Here is a 7,531-nt window from a genome sequence, read left to right as displayed (position 1 = left end):
TGGGGCTGTCTCTGCCCCTGGGAGAGGGTGGCCCAGGGCCAGGCCAGGCAGGGGAGCTGGAGGCTGGGAGCTGGGGGGACCCAGAAATTAAATTATCCACAGAAGCCTGCTTCTTGGATTTATGCTTAAGACCTGAACATGAGTAGCTCTGAGACTCCTGGCCACTGTGCCCATATCCATAGACTGATAGATACAAGGGGCCTGTCTCTGAGGGCCCTGCACACCCCATCCTTCCCCCACCCCTCAGCAGTTGAGCTTCTTGCCTCTTTGAAGAACAAGGCCTTGACACCAACCAGGCTGGAAATGACATTCCCCCCCCTCCTCAGACCTTCTGCCAGTTTCCTGCTATGCCTGGCTTTGTCCCCCATCCTCAGAGTGGGTGTCAGCCCAGGGTCCACAGAGAAGTTTCACTTAACTTCAGTTTTCACCAACTTTTATTGTTCTTAAGAAGGTCTGTGGTGTGTCAGTGGGGCTGGATTTCAGTGTTTCCAAGTTTGGAGCACACTTGGATAGAGGATTGGAAATGCAACCTGTGAGAAAGGGTGCTGGTCCCTCTCAGGGCCTGCTCAGCAGGGAGGCAAGCTTGCCAAGCCTCAGGCCTTCCAGCGGCCTGGGGGAGTGGTGGTGAGGAAGCTTGTTCCCACTCTACCTCCCCCCTCCAACGTTTCCCACCTCCCTGTTAGGGAGGCTTCTCCATGGCCTGAGTTTCTCAGAAGTCAGAGCTTGGCTCACAAAGCTAGTCCTGAACTCAAGGGAAATGCACCTCACGTCTCCTCAGCCCACTCCTCACTCCCCTCCCTCAGGGATTGGGGAGGTGGGAGGGAAGGGGGCTTCCGGCCGAAGGCTGCCAGCTCCCACCCTGAAGGCTATTTCTCTCTCCATGCTGCTTCCGATGCCTTTGGAAGGGGTTGGCACCAAGCACTCTCTCATCTTCCCACCTCCGGGCTTAAGACCAGGCAGGGGATTCTCCCTCCCAGGGTGGGAGGTGTGTGTGTCAGGGGGAGGGGGATGGCTTCGAGAATTCAAAACTCCCAATGTTTCCCCCTGCTGGGGCCTCCTGCAGCTGGGCATTAGGACCTGTTCAATTCTGAGAGCTGGCTTTTCTCTCTGCTCATCTCGTTTTGCCTACTGGGGCTGTGCGGCCCAACCTGAGTGAACCACCGGGTAATACACTCAGGGATGTGTATTGCTTGGATACCAGGCAGCCCAGACACATCCCAGAATATAGACAGAAGGATGTCCTTGGATGGCATTTCTAAAAAGTTTTTGTCTCATATGTTACCCCCAGGTACCTTAGGTACCCTCTTACAGAATTAACCACAGCCAATCTAGTTATAGCCCTCCAGCTCAGGGTTTCAACTTTCCCCCTACTCCCAATCATAAAGTGCCAACCAGTCAGAATTGGGGTATTGGCAAGATGGCACAGCAGAGTGGCAGCATAGGGGTGTCTGCCAGGGGCCTGATCTATTCCTGTCACGCAGACCCAGAAGAGCCAGATGAGCCTCCGAAGCCAGCCGTGGTCTTGGTTTACCTAGCTTAGGTTGAGGTACAATGGAGACCACAATTTTCCTAAAACAGCGGGGAGATTCCTGCCACACATACCTCATGCTACCAGTGGAGAGCAGCATTGACTTGGGAGGGAGAACTAGTGTACACGAGAGTGGGAAAGGGGAGCCAGAAGAAGCTCTTGCAGGGGTCTCCAGGCCCCATCCCCTTCAAGGCTAAGGGGATAGATGTGGTGGGCCAAGCCCTCTGCCCCCAGGAAGAGCACAGATGAGCCTTCTTGGGGAAGGGCAAGTTCAGGGTCAGTGTAGGAGGCATCCCCTAGAGGCAGGGCCTGCCCTTGCCTATGTAAAGGGAACATGGCTCCCACCAGAGAGTCCTCCTTCCCTTGATTCTCCCTTCCCTGTCTGAGAGCAGAGAATCTTTCCCATCCCATGGAATTCCCTTACCAATGGTGACATTGGGGGTGCCATGATGGCTCAGCTGATCTCCAAGGCAGCCTCTTACCAGAGGTGATAGAAACACATTTTTCTCCCAACTGTCTGCATGAGGTGTTGGCTGGAGGTAACTAACCTTTCCCTAGCTGTCTACCAAGGGCTGAACCTCAGGATTTTACAAATAGGATTCTCCTCAGCCCCAGTGATGAGAAGCAAATAGGGCCAGGAAAAAGTCTCTGGACTCTAATCATCTCCCTCCCGTCCCCTACAAATTGGTTTCTAGACCCTACGTGGAAGGGGGGACATGGTGACAGGGTAGAAGATGCCTTTGTTCAGCAGACAAGAGAGGAGGCCTGGGAACCCAGTGACTCAAGAGCATGAGGTGGATTCGGCCCATTTTTACTGAAGTCACTGGATCCTGTCCTCTGCTGAGCCCCACCTTTCCAGGCAAGCAGTCAGTGGTGGAGATATCAGGGGATATCCTAAGAGGCGTCAGCCCTCCCCAGACCGCAGGAGGGAAGACGGAGATGCCCAAGGCCCGGCCTCTGAGGCCTCCGTGCCCCTTAGGGAGGGAACCCAATGTACTAGCCTTTCCAGTTCTATCCCCTGCAAGGCCCGGTCCCTGCCCCCTTTTTTTTAAAAAAAGATCCTCGATAGGGATAACAATAATTAAAGACAAAAACACACATCGAGTGAAAAGTGTCCTCCCTTCCTCCTCCCCCCCCACCAGCCTAGGGCCTTGGCAGCTTAGCAGTCCTGGCAGGCAATGGCACAGGTGGGTGGGTGACGGGCGACCCCAGGCCATGCTGGGTCCTAGTGGTTACCACCACTCTTGCTGTTCCCAGAGATCCAGTCAATGATGATAAAACTCAGGCTCATGGTCATCAACAGAACACCTAACCCTGCAAAGCATGCAGCCTGTAGGTAGAAAAAGGAAGAGGTCACTGGGGGAGAAGACTCAGAGCAGACCCTGTCCCCTCCAAGCTTAGAACCCCAGTCATGTCTATACAGGCTGGGGTCTCTGCCTGAGGGCCCAGGGCCCCGAGGTACTTCCATAGGTGCAATCCCTTTCCTCCCTTGCTTGATTCAGGACCACACTATCCTTGGAGGCTCCTGCGGGGGGAGCTAGGGGTGACAGTTATGTACCAATATTTTGGGAGTGGACTTCAGTGGCTCTTTGTCCTTGGGCACAATTCGGATATAGAAGATTGCTGGAAAGATGAAGATCAGGCAGGGGGCAGAGGTGGCACCTAGGAGAAGAGATAATGGGGGGAGGGGTTAGAATCTCAGCAGGCCAGCAAAGGGAGCAGGGACTATCTTCCTGCTGATGTTCCCAGGGCTGGAGACTCCTCATTTTTAAAGATGGGGGAAACCCAGCTACCAAAAGAGGCAGCGACTTTGCCTAAGGTCACACAGATAAGTAAGCCGAGGCAGAGACAGTTTTCTAACCCAAGTTCTCTGACTAAATGTAATCCTCTGACCAACACACCACTCTAATTTTTATTGTGCTGATGCTTTGGTTATCAGCTGAATGTTTCAGCTTTTTTTAAAAATTAATCTGCCCTATTTGGTCTCTAAGAACGTCAAAGAGGATTAAAAAAAAGCCAACAGTTAGTGTTGGATCAAAAAGTCAACACAAAAATAATGAGTTACTTATGGAAAGAGACAATGCTGATGTGTGCTAATGGGCCCTAATATGGTGGCTCATTAAGTCAGCAGCCCCTCAGACTGAGAAGAAATGTGTCGATGTGGGTGGGGCCTAGGAGTGTGCCAAGGGTTAGGAAGGCTCAGGAGGCACTACCCGTTCTCTGCTCCCTCTGCTCCCCCAGAGGCAGGTTGGCTGGCCCGGCCTAGCATCCTTACCGATGATTCCGAAGATGCCCAGGATGTTGGGGGCAAAGATGACTAATAGGTTGATAAAAGTCAGCAGGGTGACAGCGATGAGGGTGTGCCGAAGCCAGCTGAACTCTTTGTCCTGGAACAGCATCTGCTGGATGGCCCTCCGAACCTGGGGGTGGGAGGTGGGAAAGAGTAAATGTAATCCCTAAGCGGAGTTGTAACTCCACTCCCTCGGAGTTCCCAATTCTGGAGTGAAGCAAGGTTGACAAAGTGCTTCCTTGGTAGATGTCACAATCCACCGAGAAAGGTCACATAAGCATTGTTCCCCTCCTGCATATTGGCCAGGCTCAGTGGGATGGAGTGAAAAGGGAAACGCAGCTTTTCGCTGACTTTTACAAGTTTATGAAGCACTTTCCTCTTAGCAAGCCTGTGAAAGTAGGTGGTTCAAATGTGTTTATTTCTATTTTACCTATGGGGAAATAGGCTCACACAGCAGGAGACCAGGATTTGAACCCAGGTTTTTTGACTCCCAAGTTCTGTGTTCTTTTTACTCAATCCCACTGGCTCTAGGGCAGAATCCATCACAGAGAGCTCTGCTTTCCAGGGCTGGTTTTCCTCACCTGAGAACCTGGGGTGCTTTTTCGCTATCCCTATCTATTCCCTCAACCCCATTAAAGGGCATGAAATCATGGTGGAATATAAAAGTTTCTTGATTTGGAGTCAGAGGACCTGAGCCCAAATCCTGGCTCTGCCACTTACTAGCCATGTGTCCTTGGACAAGTTACAACCTCTCTGAGCCTCAGTTTCCTTAGCTGTGAACTGAACTGGCTGGACTAGGTGACCTCTAACGTCCTTTCTAGTTCTGAATCTATGATTCTATGAGTTATAAGCTTATGGTGTATGGAGCCTGAGCTCTCCCTGAGGGACTGGGGCCAACTCACCGGGAAAAGGACAATGGGGACAGTGAGGGTGACAGCTGTGAGCACGGCCACTCGGACACACAGGATCAGCACGTCAAAGGGGTCCACTTTGTTATAAGTGTGCAAGAGCTCCGACTCCACCCGATCTGTGGGATATAGCTCCTGACACACAGTCTCATATACCCAACCCAGTCTGGGACTGGGACACAGTCCCTGATTCAAGGCTCCCCACCTCCTGCTTCCACCTGAGTCTGGAGGAAACAGCATCAACCCAAAGCCTCCCAGATCCACCCAAGTCTAGGGGATGTAGCCTCTGACCCCTGCCCTTTCAGACCCAACTGAGTCAGGGATCGCCAGCACTTAGCACTGTGCCAGGCACTTGACTGACTGATCCTTGGCCTTAAACGCTCGCCTAAGTTTTGGGAATATAGCCTCCGAGCCCTGGCTTCCTTTCCCCCAGCCCATGGGGACCCACATCCTAATCTGGCTTCTTTGCCAGCCCCGTTGCCCACTTTTCTCGTACCATAGAAGGTGAGGTAGCCAAAGAGGGCAGCCAAGAAATACATCACATACATGACGGCAATGGACAGGTTGGATATGTGCTGCATCTTCTGCTTACTGGGGCTGTAGGGGAGCAAGGGTTCGATTAAGCGGGAGGGGACTCATCTTGCACTAGAGATCGCTCTCCCCTCCCCCCAAAGAGTCAATGCCTGGGAAGCAAGTCTATTCTTGGAGGCTGTAGTTGGGGGATGGGGTGGCAAGGAAGGAGCAAGATTAAGCAAGAGACAAATGTCATGGAGTTCTAGAATATCAGACCTGGTCAGGTCCTTAGGACAATAATAATTACTGCCGTAGATGTGTCCCACTTTCAGGTTTGGGCTTTACATATCCTGTCTCATTTAATCTTGTGAGGAAGGCATCACAAGTAATACCCCTTTGTAATGGGATGAATAATTGTATGGATGAGGAAACTGATTCAGAGAGGGTAAGCGACTGACCATGGTTATACAGCTGGGAAATATCAGAGGAAGGTTTTGAACTCAGGTCTTTTTACTCCAAGTCCACTTCCTGGTCCACTATATCTCTTCATAGACGATCAGAACTGGAAGGACCCTTAGAATATAGCTGGAAGGACCCTTGGATATGGAACACAAAGGGTCCAAGCTGGAAGGACCCTTGGATATGGAACATAAGAGGCAGAGTTGGAAGGACCAATCCCCTCAATTTACACACGGGGAAATTGAGGCCCAGAGATGAAAAATGGGCTTGCTGTACTCACAGCTGGTACGTAAGAGACTGGACTCAAATTCACTTATCCTACTTCTCAGATCAGGGCTTTTCCCATCATATCCTACTGCCTTTCAAATGGCAACATGGTATCACAGATTTTACAAATGAGGCTTAGGAGGGAAAAGGACTTGGCCAAGGTCTTACGGCTAGCTAATAAGTAAGAGTGCAGATGCAAATTGAGCTTTCTTAATTTTCATTCCCTCCCATTGCCTCTCAAATGTGTCACAGGGTTACAGATTTAGAGCCAGTAATTCAGAAGTCCTTCTGGTTCATCCCCCTCATTTTAGAGATGAGGAAATTAGAACCTATCAAGGTTAAATGACTTGCCCAGGGTCACTTAGGAAGTAACAAAGCCAGGATTTGACTCTAAGTCTTCTGACTTCTAACCCAGTATTCTTCCCATCCCCTGATCATACTCACCCCCTGAGCTCTGTATAGATGGGCAGCACCTCTGGGTGGCAGACGAAGGCGAAGGCCATGATTGGGATGGTGTATGCTGTCTGTGGACAACAGGAAGTGTTGTTGGCCCTTAGCAGTGTGGACCTACCCCATCTGCCAGAGGGGCCCCCAGCCAGGCCATGATACAAAGCCCTGACCCTGGAAGAGAGGGACCTCAGTATTCCAAGACCCTCCCTCTCCCATCTTGAGGGCTGGCACCCACCCACCTGGCCCCATCTGGCCCCAGCACACCTGTGTATTGAGGGTAAAGAAGCTGGGAGCACAGCTCTCAGTGTTGGAGGCCTGGATGAGGGGATCCCCACCCGAGGAATCCTTCATGATGATTTGTACATGGCTGGCATTGCCTGTCACATTGGCAGAGAATGTGGACAGTGGACATGGGATCTGGAACTTCTTGTAGATGACCTGGGAGAATAAGGATGCTACTGAGTGCCCAACACAGTTGCTATCAGGTCCCCTATACTCATGAAAGGTGATGGGGATATATGGAAGCCCATACTGTGCCCAGCTGGCAATGCCCCTATTGTCTGGTCCTAGGTACTCAGAATTCACCCATCATGACCTAGCTTCCTGCTCTTCCCCAGAAATAAACCAGCAGTTATCTCTCCCCTGACATTGGAGTCTCCCACAGTTTAGGACCATGTCTTCCCCCTTGGTGGGGGAAGGGATCCCTGGAGATAGGGGCCATGTTTCCACCTCAGAGGTGGGTGCAGGGCTGGGGGCAGGGGGCCTCACTCACTGCAATCAGGAAGAACACCATGCAGCTGAGAGAGAAGCCACTGGAATAGCCCAGGTATCCTAAGGGTAGAGGTGGGAGGGTGAGAACCAAAGGCCTTTCCTCTGTCCTCACCCCAGCCCCACCCCATTCCCTCAAGGGCACCAGGACCACCCACTTCCCCACCCTCCCCCAGCAACCAGCATCTCCCCCTCTGGCCCAGCCCTTGCCCCCCCTCTTACCCAGCTGTCTCATCAAAGCCAAGGGCAGGATGATGGTGACTGAGACCAGGATCACCAGGTAGTTCCCATTCATGTACCAATCCCTGGAGGGAAGGGGGAGGAGAGGGCATAGAACAGAAGGTGTCA

At 52.0% G+C, this 7,531-nt stretch overlaps 1 protein-coding gene across 1 annotated transcript in view; it reads right to left on the bottom strand.

Annotated features, from left to right (window-relative positions):
* Positions 1-411: 411 nt before the first annotated feature.
* Positions 412-7,531, bottom strand: part of SLC38A3 (solute carrier family 38 member 3) — a 33,018-nt gene continuing 25,898 nt past the window's right edge. Inside the window, exons 8-16 of the mRNA XM_036737968.1 lie at positions 7,406-7,488; positions 7,188-7,246; positions 6,680-6,853; positions 6,410-6,489; positions 5,223-5,323; positions 4,721-4,845; positions 3,804-3,948; positions 3,087-3,190; positions 412-2,858 (exon numbers count right to left, since the gene is read on the bottom strand). Of these exons, the coding sequence (XP_036593863.1) occupies positions 2,754-2,858; positions 3,087-3,190; positions 3,804-3,948; positions 4,721-4,845; positions 5,223-5,323; positions 6,410-6,489; positions 6,680-6,853; positions 7,188-7,246; positions 7,406-7,488 (976 nt within the window). The 3' untranslated portion in view covers positions 412-2,753. The remainder of the gene's footprint in view (positions 2,859-3,086; positions 3,191-3,803; positions 3,949-4,720; positions 4,846-5,222; positions 5,324-6,409; positions 6,490-6,679; positions 6,854-7,187; positions 7,247-7,405; positions 7,489-7,531) is intronic.

The sequence above is a fragment of the Trichosurus vulpecula genome, chromosome 9 (assembly GCF_011100635.1).
Source record: "Trichosurus vulpecula isolate mTriVul1 chromosome 9, mTriVul1.pri, whole genome shotgun sequence".
Lineage (NCBI taxonomy): Eukaryota > Metazoa > Chordata > Mammalia > Diprotodontia > Phalangeridae > Trichosurus > Trichosurus vulpecula.
The sequence above is the reverse complement of the archived record's forward strand: the minus strand, read 5'-3'. Positions and strand labels throughout refer to the sequence as shown.